This window comes from Gadus chalcogrammus, chromosome 17 (genome assembly GCF_026213295.1).
Source record: "Gadus chalcogrammus isolate NIFS_2021 chromosome 17, NIFS_Gcha_1.0, whole genome shotgun sequence".
Lineage (NCBI taxonomy): Eukaryota > Metazoa > Chordata > Actinopteri > Gadiformes > Gadidae > Gadus > Gadus chalcogrammus.
The window spans coordinates 9072620-9087440 of record NC_079428.1 but is presented as its reverse complement, the minus strand read 5'-3'; the positions used below and the strand labels follow the sequence as shown (position 1 = coordinate 9087440).

The window sequence follows — 14821 nt, the reverse complement described above, 5'->3', positions numbered from 1 at the left end:
TGTCTTTCTGTGATCCACCAGGAGGCGAGGGTGAGAGTGATGAAGAGGAGGAGGAAGACACCTTACCTGAGCTGAAGAAACCTAACTCTGACGAGGTGAGAGACCTTAAGCTCACCGTCCGAACGAACCAACGAACATACTGAATGACGGCTCGATTTTATGAGGAAATATGTTTTTGGTAAAAATGTATCTTTTTATCTCTCTCTCTTTCTCGTTCTTTCCGTCTCTCCTTTTCCCCTCTGTCTTTTTCGTGCACCTATGCATCATTACCTCCCCCTTTCTCTCCCTCTCTCTGCCCTCTATCGACCAGGGTACGGCCAGCAGTGAAGTGAACGCTACAGAGGAGATGTCCACTCTGGTGAACTACATAGAACCCGTCAAGTTCAAGAACTTTGAGGTCGCCACCAGTAAGTGTGTGTTTGTGTGAAAGTTACTCATTCATTCGTTTGCTCTTCACGAAGATGGGTGCAGTGTGTGTGTGTGTGTGTGTGTGTGTGTGTGTGTGTGTGTGTGTGTGTGTGTGTGTGTGTGTGTGTGTGTGTGTGTGTGTGTGTGTGTGTGTGTGTGTGTGTGTGTGTGTGTGTGTGGCAGTTCATGGAATAGTTCACGCCTATGCTGACTTACTTCTCCTTTTTCGTACTGTTTCGTTCTGTTATTTTTCTCCAGAGAGGAAGAAGTTTTTTGAAATGTCGTCGTTTGTGGAGACCAAAGGCATGGACACACTTAAGAGTGCGCCCATCGAGTTTGTCGAGTATCCTTTCATCCTAACTTCCGTATTCAAAGCGTTATCATTCATTCTAACCATCAGGTGATGCCCTTGACATTATTTAGCATTCATGCTAGCAAAAGTCGGGTTGGACAAGCATGACAATGTCTGCATAACCGGATAGTTAAGACCACCCTTGATGACCTGTAGTTTGCATTTACATTTATCTCAGGCGCTAATGGCAGAAACCCTTTCACCACCGTTTCTCGCCAACCATGTGTGCGTCCCAACAGTTGGCCCTTGACAGCGTTGGCCCCCAGGTACAACAAGAACCAGCTGAGCAGGATCTACCCCAAAGGCACCCGGGTGGACAGCTCCAACTACAACCCTCAGCTCTTCTGGAACATGGGCTGCCAGATGGTGGCGCTCAACTTCCAGACGCTGGGTGGGTTAGCTGGCCAACATGCACACGCTCTCGCTCTGTCTTTAGCTCTCTCTTTCCCTTTCTCTATCTCTGCCCTGACCTCAAGGTCAAAAATCTCAAGTGCAATGCTTTTGCGGTTTCTTAACATCATTCTAAAAATAAAAAGAAATGGATACATTTTTAATTAGATATACCGGTACTTATTTTATATGAATGAGTCTCTGTGGTCTCAAATTAATTTAAGACTTGATTTTCTATGTGTGTCTCTCTCTCTCTCTCTCTGTCTCTGTCCCTGTCTCTGTCTCTCTCTGTCTCCCCCTCTCTCTGTCTCCCCCTCGCTCTGTCTCCCTCTCTCTCTCCCCCTCTCTCTGTCTCTGTCTCTCTCTGTGTCTGTGTCTCTCTCTGTCTCTCTGTCTCTCTGTGTTTGTGTCTCTCTCTCTGTGTCTGTGTCTCTCTTTCTCTGTGTCTGTGTCTCGCTCTCTCGTCCTCAGACCTGCCCATGCAGCTCAACATGGGCGTGTTTGAGTACAACGGTCGCACCGGCTACCTGCTGAAGCCAGAGTTCATGAGGCGAACCGACAAGCACTTTGACCCCTTCACTGAGAACATCGTGGACGGGATCGTGGCCAACACCGTCACACTCAGGGTGGGTGTTTCACGTGTCTAAGGACACCACGCCTTATTGTTGTGTTTTTACACCCTTTTGAAATTTCACGTGCCAGAATTTGATCAGTAAATGTTGCATGTTGACGGACAACTGCTGATACAGGTGGGTCTTAATCCGTACAACATTTAAGGGAACATTCTTGTTGGGGCTTTGAATAGTCTAGTGGTCAGGGTGGGCAAAGCCCAGCTGAAAGGTTCTTGGTACGATTCCCAATATGGACATGCTTATATCTGTGGGCATCCTGGAAGAAGATGCCCCCTAACCCCTTCCTGCCCCTTAAAGACACATACGTGAATCCACCAAGTACCACTAAGTAGTAAAAAAATTAAAATAAATCTATACATGCATACATACATACATATATACACACACATGTATATACTAACCAACAACCATGGTTTGCAGGTGATCTCCGGACAGTTTCTGACCGACAAGAAAGTGGGCGTGTACGTGGAAGTGGACATATTTGGGCTTCCTGCCGACACAAAGAGGAAGTACAGAACAAAGACGTCCAATGGGAACTCTCTGGATCCGGTGTGGGACGATGAAATGGCTGGTTTCAACAAGGTAACTTGAGAAGACGAAGATGCCCCGAGGTACCAGGGAAACGTTGAGAGACCGTGACAGATTGTTTGGAAGCGTTGTTGTTCTTCTACTGTGGACCGCCACTAGTTACCACAGCTTGTTCTAATGCAGGGAGAGGGAGGGAGAGAGGGAGGGTGAGAGAGAGGGTGAGAGGGAGAGAGAGGGAGGGGGAGGGAGGGAGGGAGGGAGGATCGTGGAGCTAATTGGTCATTGTGTCATAATCGTAGATATTTCTAACAAATCTCTTCCTCTCCCCCTCCCTCCCTCTCTCCCCCCCAGGTGATCCTCCCTACCCTAGCGTCCCTGAGGATAGCGGTGTTCGAGGAGAACGGGAAGTTCATCGGCCACCGCATCCTCCCAGTGTCGGCCATCAGACCGGGTCAGTACACCGACACACACTCAACCACGGGTCGTACGCACGGACCCGTTAGCATGTTGGATAGAGCATGACATACGTACAATGTACGAGACTGATTCTAGCAACCTTTGGGTTATATTTTCATTGTTGAATGCGGTAGCTTTGGACGAAACTGTAAGCTGAATAAACGAAACGATGTTATATAGCCTAACGTGTTAGCTCATGCGCTAACCAAGAGGTGGACCTCCACACATGCATTCATGGGCTGCAGGCTACCACTACATCAACCTGAAGAACGAGCTGAACCAGCCGCTGCTGCTGCCCTCCCTGCTGGTCAAGACCGAGGCCCAGGACTACATCCCAAACGAACACCAGGGTGAGGGAACTACAACGCCCACAATGCAGCTGACACTGCCCCAAAGGGCTTGTGTACAACATCCCTCCTCTATGTCCGCTTCTGTACTGCTAGTCCTACAAGCCATAGTAATTATTGAGTGTTTGCTATTTGCAAAATAGGTAGTTTCCTTTTTTCACAATGAGCAGTCCATATGTTAGACGTGATAGAATGCGTTAGGCGGGATGGTGGGGGTGCATTAATTCAACATAACCAAAATTAAATTGACGCTGCATAACTTAACTTCACGCTTCCGTTGTTTCAGTACATTATATTTTCCCTCCAACTCGACAATAAAAAAGGCTTACGTTATTAATTGTGTGTGTGTGTGTGTTCGTCCATGTTTATGTGTGTGTGTGTATGTGTGTGTATCAGAGTATGCAGAGGCCCTCACCAACCCCATCAAGCACGTCAGCCTGCTGGACCAGAGGGAGAGCCAGCTGGCCGTGCTGATGGAGGAGAACAGCGAGGTGAAGCTCACTCACTCGCTCGCTCGCTCACTCACTCACTCACTCACTCACTCACTCACTCACTCACTCACTCACACGTTAGTGAGCTCGGTGGCGGAGGCCGTCGTCCATCCCGCAGCCAGAGAACAGGAGTCGGCGTTGCCAGGTTGTCAGCTCTTCACACCTTCAGCGGCCACACAGCCCCCAGCGCTGGAGTGGTGAGAAGGCCTCGGGTTAGAAAGAGCCACCCTGGTTTCAAGTCAGGTCGGCTCTCATTAGTCTGGCTCTTATCACGGTTCCAGTCTCAAAGGACTTCACGTGACACATGAAGCCCCCCCCCCCCAACCCTAGACTTCCAAGGACACGGAGACATTTTTCCAAATCCAGCGGTCTCATATCCTATCCGTCTCTGTCTCTGTCTCTTTGTGTGTGTGTGTGTGTGTGTGTGTGTGTGTGTGTGTGTGTGTGTGTGTGTGTGTGTGTGTGTGTGTGTGTGTGTGTGTGTGTGTGTGTGTGTGTGTGTGTGTGTGTGTGTCTGTAGCTCGCCCCGGAGCAGCCTGAGGTACACGAGTCGGAGAAGGAGAGCGAGGCGGCCCCGGGCCGGCTCCCCTCCCCCCTCCACAACCTCCCCCCCGCCGTGGGGGATGAGCCGTGCGACAGCATCCCCAGTCCCGGACCAGGTACACACACACACACCTAGACACACTCACAGTGCACACGGACACACTCCCCCTCCTCACACACCGCACTCAGTGAGGTAAGACACACGGACGGACTCACAGACCGATCCTAAGCTGAAGTCAGGATGGACTGAAAGATAAACAATGAGCACCAGATGGATTAAACACAAAACCTGCATCGACCAATGGCGGTTTTATCTTTAGATGGGGTCTCCTTAGGGGTTGAAAAAACCCGTTGAAAATAAGAATCTTTCAAGTTCTTCATCATTCATTCCGTGATATCAGAGATGTACCGTTAAAATGTGTGTTTCACTGCTTCTACAGTATCTACGCAATACTTTACTTATAGTTTTTTTTGTTGAGGGTGTATCTCTTGATGACGATACAGCATACTGTTAAATATGTCATCGTGGCAATGTTCACACATTCATTTTGCATTTCATTCGTGTCTCTTGCATCTTGTGTGTGTGTGTGTGTGTGTGTCAGGTCCGAGGGAGGACTTCATAGCCTCTGTTGTAACAGGTAAGGTCATCCACTGCCACCCCTGAGTGTTCTGTATTAGCAGTCATGGTTCACCTTACTGTATGTTGTTGTTGTTAGGGTTGAACTTGTGTGTTTGTGTATAATGTACCATCATGTTGTTGCAATGTGTTCAGCCATTAATCATATTCATCTATGGAATAAGTCATTTAGAACAGGAAATGTGCAATCTACAATATAGGAAAATACTTGAGAATGGAAAACCCATTACAGCATGAAATTGTAATGCATTGTGGGAGCGTGAACATAACTGATCTAAACGGGCTGGTGACGACAACACCAACATGTCAACTACTATTTAGAGGGAGGGAGGTCAGATATAAGAGCGAGACAATGACGTACGTGTACATATGGGCCATAAAGGGAGGAACTAAGCGGACAGGACGCGCTGTTGTGTGTGTGTGTGTGTGTGTGTGTCTCAGAGGTGCTAGTGCAGCCCACCGAGGAGCTGAGACAGCAGAAGGGCTACGTGAAGACGCTGAAGAAGCAGAGCAAAGACCTGAAGGACCTGCACAAGAAACACCTCAAGAAGGTACCGCCTCCTGCATCCCCGGGTCACAGTCCCGGGCGGGAGCACGTGTGGCATTATTTATTTCTGGTTACCTTCTTTTTTTTTTAAATGGTTAATAAATCAAGAATATAATTGCTTTTAACGTGTGTGTGTGTGTGTGTGTGTGTGTGTGTGTGTGTGTGTGTGTGTGTGTGTGTGTGTGTGTGTGTGTGTGTGTGTGTGTGTGTGTGTGTGTGTGTGTGTGTGTGTGTGTGTGTGTGTGTGTGTGTGTGTGCGCGTGTGCCTGTGCAGGTGTGGACCCTGAGCAAGGAGCAGAAGAGCAAGTGCAGCCAGCTCCACTCGGAAAACATGAGGAGACGCAGCCAGATAGAGAAGAAACTGAACCACAGCATCAAGAAGAAGTGAGGAAGGGTGGGGAGGCGGGGGGGGGGGGGGGGGCAGATAGAGTAGAACCTGACCGGGGATGAGGGTTTAACGGGAGAGACTGAGAGGCAGAGGGAGGGGCAAGAGATTAAGTGAAGTGGGATGTTTGCGCTTAGAGAACAGGGAGGTGAGTGAAGGTGAGGGATGAGGGGAGGGAGGGGGGCGAAAGAGGAGGGAGGCAGATGGAGGGATGTATGGTAAATAACAACCAAAACGTCTTCAATCTACATGCTACCGCCATCACATATGGATTCATTTTTCTGCGTGTTGTGTGTGGGTGTGTCTGTGTGTGTGTTTGTCTATTTCTGTGTGTGTGTTACTCTTTTTGTGCCTCTGTGTGTCTGTCTCTGTGTCTCTGTCTGTCTCTGTGTGTATGTGTCGATCTGTGTGTGTGTGTGTGTGTGTTTATCTGTGTGTGTGTCGGTCTCCATCTGTGTTTGTCTGTCTCTGTGTGTGTCGGTCTCTGTCTGTGTGTGTCTGTCTCTGTGTGTCGGTCTCTGTCTGTGTGTGTGTCTGTCTCTGTGTGTGTGTCGGTCTCTGTGTGTCTGTGTGTGTGTGTCTGTCTCTGTGTGTGTCTGTCTCTGTCCGTCTCTGTGTGTGTGTGTGTGTGTGTGTGTGTGTGTGTGTGTGTGTGTGTGTGTGTGTGTGTGTGTGTGTGTGTGTGTGTGTGTGTGTGTGTGTGTGTGTGTGTGTGTGTGTGTGTCTCTCTCTGTGTGTGTCGGTCTCTGTGTGTCTCTGTCTGTCTCTGTGTGTGTGTGTGTGTGTGTGTGTCTCTCTCTGTGTGTGTCGGTCTGTGTGTGTGTGCGTGGTACCTGGTGGGGTCCAGTGAGTCCCCGGACCCGGCCCAGAAGCAGCTGAGGAGCCTGGAGCAGGAGCTGCAGCAGCAGACGGTGCAGCTCAGGGAGTGGCAGATGAAGGCCCTGCTGGAGCTGCGGCGCGGGCAGCACGCCCTGGAGAGCGAGAGGAAGCACACACACCTCCAGGAGGTCAGTGGCGCTGGGGGCCGGGGGGGGGGGGGGGGCACCAGGGGGCCCGTGGCAAGTGGGGGCGGGCATTGAGATGTATAAAGTAAAAATAGTCTGATTAATGGACGATACCTGTCTGGGGGATCAAGCCATCTAAACCATGTCTCCCTGCGACACTAAAACGAATTAACAAAGATGTGTCGAGATTTCTAACTCGTAAAGATTCTGTTGGTGAGCTTGTAGCGTGCAACGGAGCTAAACAACGAAAACATTGTTCACACACATGCTTTCGTCTTTTGGCATCGACGTGCAGCGGTCAGAACAGAGGTTTTGGAAAGCCATATGAGTACTCGATCAGAGAGACCCAAGCGCTCTTGTTTACATTCCTGGTCGGCGCACTCATGCTAAACGCTAATCAGTACAAGGTAGTCCTTTTGACGAATGATATGGGTACCGGATGTTTTACTGAGGCCAGGAGAGACGGGTGCGATGGTTTGATCCCCCAGACCGATAATGTCCTTGAAGGCGGAAAGGAATTGTCCCTAGAAAGGAAATTAGGGGAAATGTTTGGTGAATGCCTGAAGTAAAATCCAAACACCCCAGTTTGAGATTGTCCACACCCGCTATCAAAAGTCGTTTGGTCCCTTACAAACACTGAACTTTATATTTATAGTTTTATTTATTTTTAAGTAAAAATATGTAGGCACATTTCCTTCATGTGAAATCCACACTAGTTACACTAAAATGGGCGGTTATAAATACAATGCACGCATACACACAATTACGAACATAACCTACAATTACACGCAACTGCCACTCCAAGAGGTTATGGTCCTAGAATGAATACAACACGCATACAATACACCGAGGGACAGTGGTGAGTCCTAACGAGTGTGTGTGTGTGTGTGTGCTCCTCCCAGGCCTTCCAGAAGCTGAAGGAGACGGCTCATGAGTGCCAGGCCACCCAGCTCAAGAAGCTCAGGGAGACCTGTGAAAAGTAAAGAAAATTAAAAGCGTGGAAAGATGTGTGAACTAAATACAAGAGCGTGGAAGGATTGATTAAATCAAAAAAATTAAGTTAAATCGTGGGATGTATTAAGTGAAAATAAAAGCATGAAATGGTATATTAAGTATAAATAAAACCACCATAAATATCTACAAATAAAAGTGTTCAGAAAAGATGTATACAAGATGTTTACAAAAAAACACTGTCTTCCCCAGAGAGAAGAAGGAACTGCAGAAGATTCTGGACAGGAAGAGACTCAACAGCATCACTGAAGCCAAGAACCGGGACAAAGAGAAGGCCGAAACGTAAACACACACACACACGTACACGTACACATACAAACTATTCACAATAGGCATATCTACTTTTTATTAACATGCTGTTCATGGCTCTCCCTCTGTCTTTTTTCATCTTTATCTCTCTCACACTTCGGTCTCCATGCATCTCTCTCTCCCTCTTTCTAATTGCCTCCGTCTCTCTCGCTTTAGGGAGCTGAATGAAATCAACAGGAAACATATTCAGGACTCTGTCACCTCGATCCGTGGGGTAACTTAACACACATCAATCATGATGTTTGGTTTTTATCAAAGTCATTACATTGTTTAACTAAACTGGCATGGAATTAATAATGGCACCTTAAAGAGGAACTTGTGCCGAGGGGAAGGAAAAGTGTCGTGGTGAATGACATGCATCTATTTCCTCTCTCTCACCCTCTTTCTCTCCCTCTCTCACCCCCCCCCCCCCCTCTCTCTGTTTCTACCTGTCTCCACCTCTGTCCTCCAGCTGGAGAAGGCCCAGGCCCATCGGCTGGATAAGCTGGTCCTGAGACAGAGGGAAGTCCTGCAGCACATAGACGAGGAGCAGCCAATAGTGAGCCAGCAATCATTTACCAATTCACTAACTAAGTGTCAATTAATAAATTCACCTGATGGATCAATTGATTACTTTTTTCGTTAGTGTTTCTGAAGCTATGAGCATCAAATGTCTGTGTTTGGACTTCATAACAGAAAAAATGCTAGTCGGCCTATTGACTTCCTTTGCCTCATTTCATAAAAGCATAACGTTTTATGATATTAGTAGATTGTTTCTGTTCAAATGCCCTGGTGTCAGCCAACAGAACTTTCTGTTTCTCTTCTACCTCTCCTCCCTCCCCCCCTCTCTCCCTCCCTCCTCCCTCCTCCCCTCTCTCCCCCCTCCCTCACTCCCGCCTCCCTCCCTCCCCCTCCCCATCCCCTCCCCTCCCCTACCCCCAGCTCCTGTGCCGTCTAGTCCGGGAGCTGGAGGCAGAGGTCGAGCGTTTACCTGACGAGATCCGCCAGTACCTGCAGGCGGAGCTAAAGAGCAAGGGCCTCCGTAGCGACGCCCTCTTCTCGCCGCTGACCAACAACGGCAGCCCCAGCTCGGGGTCCGCCCGCTCCTCCAACTGCTCCACCCCCAACTCCCCCCCCTCCACGCCCAACTGCAGCATGTGGTACCAAAGCCTGGACAATAGCACCACCTCATTGGCCGACTCCATCTCGGAGTGCACCAGTCACTGCAAATCTGAGGGCGGGATGTCTTTCAGTTAATGTTTCAAAAGAAAATCTATTTACCAAAATGCACATGCTCAACAGGGGTCTATATTGATAATAATAATAATGAACTTTACTGATAGGGTGTATTTACTTTGTATGATTTTATTATTTTCTGTCACTTACTAGAGGTTTTCTGTCTTTGGTTGTCGTTGTTTTTATTGAGAGGATGTTTAGTCGGGCATCATGTTAGACTACTCTTTGCGAGTCTTAAACGTTCCTACCTAAGGACCCCTCCCGAAGACTGCCTATAATTACTTGGTTTTAATTTTTTTATATTTAATTTTTTTAATTGTATGTTTTTATTATATTATTTCTTTCGCCCCAAGCCTTAGTTTGAAGCACACCTCTCTGTCTCTCTCTTACACACAAACACGCACACAGACACACAAACACAAATGCTTTTTAATTATACAAAGCCTTAAAATTTAAGGAGAGCCTAACTGGACAGCTGGACCCGTCTATTTGTAGATTATGGTATTATTATAATTTCACTCATCACTTCTAGGAAGGGAAAATATCTGCTTATATCGATTTAAAACGTTTTAGATATTATTTTTTGTTAAGTATAAATGCTTTTACTGCAACTGCTCCAGTGGGCCACCAAGGGGCGGTGTAGTACAAATCTTCTTTTCAAAACCTCGCACACACTAATAACAAGCACTATTTAAGAGAGAAACGGAGGTTTGCCTATTTTTTTCCTTCAAACTGGCATGTGTGTGTGTGTGCTTCTCCTTGGCTACGACCCCTGCACAAACCAAAGCTGACAAACGCAAATTATATGTTTAGTTACCACTAATGGTTCGTTTTATAAGTATTTTGTTTATAATTTATTTTTCAAATAATTTTACCCTACCCCAAAGTCTGGCTTTCTATGTTGTGTGTGTGTGTGTGTGTGTGTGTGTGTGTGTGTGTGTGTGTGTGTGTGTGTGTGTGTGTGTGTGTGTGTGTGTGTGTGTGTGTGTGTGTGTGTGTGTGTGTGTGTGTGTGTGTGTGTGTGTGATGGCCAGAGACAAACGCTGCTTTCTGTAAAGCTTTTAGATTTAATTTACCTTTTCTTTAATGTTCTATTTTTAAGCTCCAAGACTGTAAATATTCTCAAACTACTATGTTGGACTTTTGGGGTTTTGTTCATAAGGGGGAAGGATAATAATTTATGTGTCTCGATCCTGAGTTTAAAAAGTTTCATGTGAATATTTTTTTTATTTTACTACTGACCACAAGTGCTCAAGAGAGATGGAGAGTGTGAGGTGTATGGACGATACGGGATGGACGACCAATTATGGAAGGGGGGGAATTGTTCCTCTCTTCTCTCTACAAGCACTAGCTGTCTGTCTGACTGATTCCCCGCCCTGTGCTTGTAGACCACCTTCATCAGTCATTTTGTCAAGTGGTATTTCCTTATTCTCTTTTTTATTTTTTTCATCATTGTAACAAGCTACTGTCATTAAATACTTAGTTATTAAGTACTCCATTTTGGAGAGGCCTGCCTCTTCATGCCTCTCATCATTACCCATAATCCCTCACGGCCCAAACAATCACGTTGATTAGGTTCGGTCATCGCCAGTGTAATGGCGGCAGACGCCCATCCTTTAATGTCGATTTCAACCACATTTTAGGATTGCCTTTTGAGATTCACCCTTTTCCATAAGAAACGTGGAGAAAATATATTGAAGGTAAAACCCCTTCTGTACTTAGCCTGGGATTTAATCAAGAATGGCCCAAAAAAATAGACCCAATGCTAATTCAAAATCGAACCGTTTTCCATGCTAGCCAGTTAAAAAACAGACCCGATTGAAACTGCACGGACATTTGTGAGTATACACATAGTTTCACATCCATAATTTAAATAATTAAACTGTTTCTTGTTTGTTATGTCATTCCTCATGTTCCATATCGATACGACCAAGCTGAAATAAGTTTACTTTGTTGCAGTGGATTTTCATTGTCCGATGCACTTGGTAGTCTCATTCTGAGGCCCACCTCAACCGGATGACAAAGCTGTCAATAAATACGTACTTTTTCCCCACCGTCTTTTCTTTCCATTTTTTGTTATTTAATATACAACATCTGTCTTTCAACAACGGCTATATGTTCATGTTAATGCACTTTTCTCGTCCTTGCTTTTATCGTAATGTATTTTGGGTCTGACTATGGGGTTTCTGAATGCTAGACACATTTTGTTAAATGTAGTTACAATAGATGTCCCCAATGTCTACTCTTCAATTGAGCTTGATATAATATATCACATAGTCTAGCCTATCACCTCAGACAGTTTGACAGTCTGAAACTATCCCACTCAAACCAGAGTTTAGTTTGACCTCGGATAAGGCATTTTCTGTACTATCAAATGGTATGAGTTCCACTTTCTACAGAACCCACATGGTTAGGGAAAAAAGTTATGCTAATTTGGACAATTTACATCAATGGAAAGAAAACCAGAAAATATCAGCCAAAAACAGATGGGGCCTTTTAGGTTAGCGATGTCATCGTGTTCTGATTTGTGTTTCTGAGTTTGATTTAGTTTGCAGTATATTTGACAAATTCGAAATCGACTTTGTGGAGAAAGATTGTGGAGAAATCCAATACTGCTTCTGAAGAACATCTTTCCCACTCTCTTAATTCGGACCCACTCTCTTAAAGCCGTCCTTCGGAGGAGACGTAAAACCGAGGTCCTGACTCACTGAGGTCATAAAAGATCCTAGGGCACTTATCGCAAAGAGTAGGGGTTTCCCCGGTGTCCTGCCCCAACCAGGCTCATTCAATCTGGCCCCCTAATCATCCTCCTGTATAATTGGCTGACTCATTATTTCCCTCACTCTCCACCTCAAGCTGGTGTGTGTTGAGCGTTCTGGTGCAGATTGGCTGCCGTGCATCACCCAAGTGGGTGCTACATACTGGTGGTGGTTTATGAGGTCCCCCCTTCACTGTAAAGCATCTTTGAATGTCTAGAAAAGTGCTATATAAATTCAATCCATTATTATTATTGTTGTTAATTTCTGCCTGCCAGTGCCCAGAGTCATGAATTCTTGTCCAACAGGCCACTTCTGAGCGCAGAAGTTCAACAGAGCCCTGGCTCTGATGAACTCGACTTAGGTTGCTCTGATGAACCGGCTCTGATGAACTCTCAGACTTCACTTTGTTCCCCTCTGGCCAAATTTCTGCTCTCTTTGCAGATGGTGAAGATGTCAAAACCAATGAAGAAGACATTCAACCCAATACTAGCAGCAACCTTGGTGGCGGCCAAGGTTCACTTTGCTGCTTGTGATGCTATTCGTGAAATTCTTGCAGCCTTTCTAGCTTTAAAAATCATACGAACACTGAAGCCAATTCCACCAACTGCAGAAACGACTCTCGCGGATCCTTCAGCAGTATCCCAATGATCCCCTCCTAATATCTCTCCCCTCTGGTTGATGACCTCATCCAGGCACCTCTTGACTCCATTCACATCCTGCATGAAGCTCTGAAGGCCTTCACTGGCTTTCTTCTGCTGTACGTCATCGACTACCATCTCTGTTACTGCGGTGTCGCAGAGGCTGCTCCACTGGTAGCCCCCAGACCAAACCCTCCGATGGTCAAAGCCAGAGACCCCCCCGACTGTCACCGGGGCTAGAAGCAGACCTACAAGGGTCATGACCCCACCAACGGCCCCCACCTATCTCCCAGCCCCACTAGAGATCTCAGAGCCCTTCTTCATCCTATCCAGCTGGACGGCACAGCCCTCGGTGTCATCAAGGAACTGGAGCATTCTGGGATGACACTCGCTGAACTGTTCGACAAAGCCAGACACTGACTCCACCTGGAACAAGAACATCAGTCTGAAGTCCTTGTCCTTCCTGGACAAAGTGGATCAGATATGATTAAAACATATATGATTAATTCTGTCCTTTGACCATCTTGCTTTGACAAGAAAATTGATATTAACTTCCACAACAAAGCCAACCCTGATTTTGATCCCCCCTCAGCAGACCACCTGGTCTGGTCTTATCTGAATGCCTTATCAGGGTGTGCTTCAGTAGTGTGTCTGCATTGAACTATTGTCTATCTCAATCGATTTGGCCGATCTGCACCTCAATTACCAGGTAATACCTGCAGATTATCTCAATGGTATCTATATGTTTCTAACAAAGACGGCCATGTTGTGTAGGCTGGGCTGGAAAAAGACCTCAGCATCTCTTGAACCGCATGAGGAGAGGACAGACCAGCCGTGCAGCTGAGATAATGTCCTCCACGCTCTCTGGGCTGATCCCCAGGTCCGGCTACACCCCCTCTCCTCACCGTCTGTGAACACCTGCAGAGAAGGTACAGCCAGCTTCTTCATAGCATCCAGGAAGTTGGTGAGCTCCTCTACTCCTTCCCCAGTGTTCCTCAGCACAGTAGCCAGCTTCTTCGGCTGTTCATCATTCACGCTTTGGGATTTCCTTCAGTGTAGATAATATGCGTTCGTCTCTAGCCTCCAGTCACTTGCTGTCAACTGAAGTTGTGCACTAGTGCATCAACGTACTCAAGTGTCTCCGAGACATACTGCCCCAGAGAGCTTTCTGCTTTATATCTGGGGAAATAAAGACGGGCAAATTATTCAGTAATTTAGTATCAAAGTTCAAATGTATATGCCAAGGCTGTGCATTGCTGTATGATTCTGTGAGGGACCATGAGGGACGATGCATGGAACTTTATCTTGTACCTTATACAGGCAGTGGAGAGACTTCTCCACAGGGGGGCGCCCATGCTGCTTTAATTAACACCAAGTACTGATGCAGTAGGCGGGCTCATGTGGTGTGATAACTGGAAAGGCTTTAGACATATTTCCGTCTTCCAAATAGTACATTTGTGTTGATATTGTGCTATATGCATTGCAGGGGGAGGTCTGTTGGTATTCAAGCCAACCAGTACTTCTTCATTTTGCTGGTGTGCTTCAGTTCATGTTCTTGAATCTCATTTCAGTTTGTGTTTTAAGATATACAGGTCATATTGTTGAAAAAAACATGGTTTTGTTTCCTCTGCGTGGATTCCGCCTAAAATACTCGTAAAGATGAAAAACATTTGTTTGGTGGGCCAAAATACTTTCTATTTAGTTTGGGTAACTGGTAGTAAATAATTATCTGAATTCAAAACAATTGTTCCTTTAAAGGGGACATATTATGAAAACAACACTTTTCCTGGGATTTGTGGTGCTGTTTTGGGTCTCTGGTGCTCCCACACGCATACAACCGTGATAAATAAAGTCGTACATGGATTTTTTGAGTGAGATAATGCACTTCTCAAAGTACCCCGCCTACAGTTACCAACGAGCGAGTCCGTTTCGGGCACCTCTACGTAGAAGGTGGGCACAGTTAAAGATGACCTCCCACTCCCCTCCAATAGAGCATAGCTACGATTTGTGGCAGCGGTAGGAGACGAGCAGCTCAAGCGGGGGGTAACTCGGCGGCAGCCCTGCAGCTCAGCAGGGAGTCAATTCTTTCTTCTGCCGACGCAGCCGAAGCTTCGCCGCAGTCCGGAGGAGGGACATGGCTGAGAAAGGAATTGTACTCCGGAGCTGAGC

At 46.6% G+C, this 14821-nt stretch overlaps 1 protein-coding gene and 1 pseudogene across 1 annotated transcript in view; one reads left to right on the top strand and one right to left on the bottom strand.

Moving 5' to 3' along the window:
• plcb3 (phospholipase C, beta 3 (phosphatidylinositol-specific)) overlaps nucleotides 1-11826 on the top strand; it is a 44551-nt gene extending 32725 nt beyond the window's left edge. Inside the window, exons 16-34 of the mRNA XM_056575265.1 lie at nucleotides 22-95; nucleotides 311-407; nucleotides 667-751; nucleotides 1027-1151; nucleotides 1622-1776; nucleotides 2203-2364; nucleotides 2662-2761; nucleotides 3012-3116; nucleotides 3510-3604; nucleotides 4125-4263; nucleotides 4750-4785; nucleotides 5226-5335; nucleotides 5606-5715; nucleotides 6564-6723; nucleotides 7623-7699; nucleotides 7924-8013; nucleotides 8197-8254; nucleotides 8492-8578; nucleotides 8962-11826. Coding sequence (XP_056431240.1) covers nucleotides 22-95; nucleotides 311-407; nucleotides 667-751; nucleotides 1027-1151; nucleotides 1622-1776; nucleotides 2203-2364; nucleotides 2662-2761; nucleotides 3012-3116; nucleotides 3510-3604; nucleotides 4125-4263; nucleotides 4750-4785; nucleotides 5226-5335; nucleotides 5606-5715; nucleotides 6564-6723; nucleotides 7623-7699; nucleotides 7924-8013; nucleotides 8197-8254; nucleotides 8492-8578; nucleotides 8962-9276 — 2180 coding nt within the window. The 3' untranslated portion in view covers nucleotides 9277-11826. The remainder of the gene's footprint in view (nucleotides 1-21; nucleotides 96-310; nucleotides 408-666; nucleotides 752-1026; nucleotides 1152-1621; nucleotides 1777-2202; nucleotides 2365-2661; nucleotides 2762-3011; nucleotides 3117-3509; nucleotides 3605-4124; nucleotides 4264-4749; nucleotides 4786-5225; nucleotides 5336-5605; nucleotides 5716-6563; nucleotides 6724-7622; nucleotides 7700-7923; nucleotides 8014-8196; nucleotides 8255-8491; nucleotides 8579-8961) is intronic.
• Nucleotides 11827-12340: 514 nt separating this feature from the next.
• Nucleotides 12341-13027, bottom strand: LOC130370468 (apolipoprotein L6-like; annotated as a pseudogene).
• Nucleotides 13028-14821: the final 1794 nt, after the last annotated feature.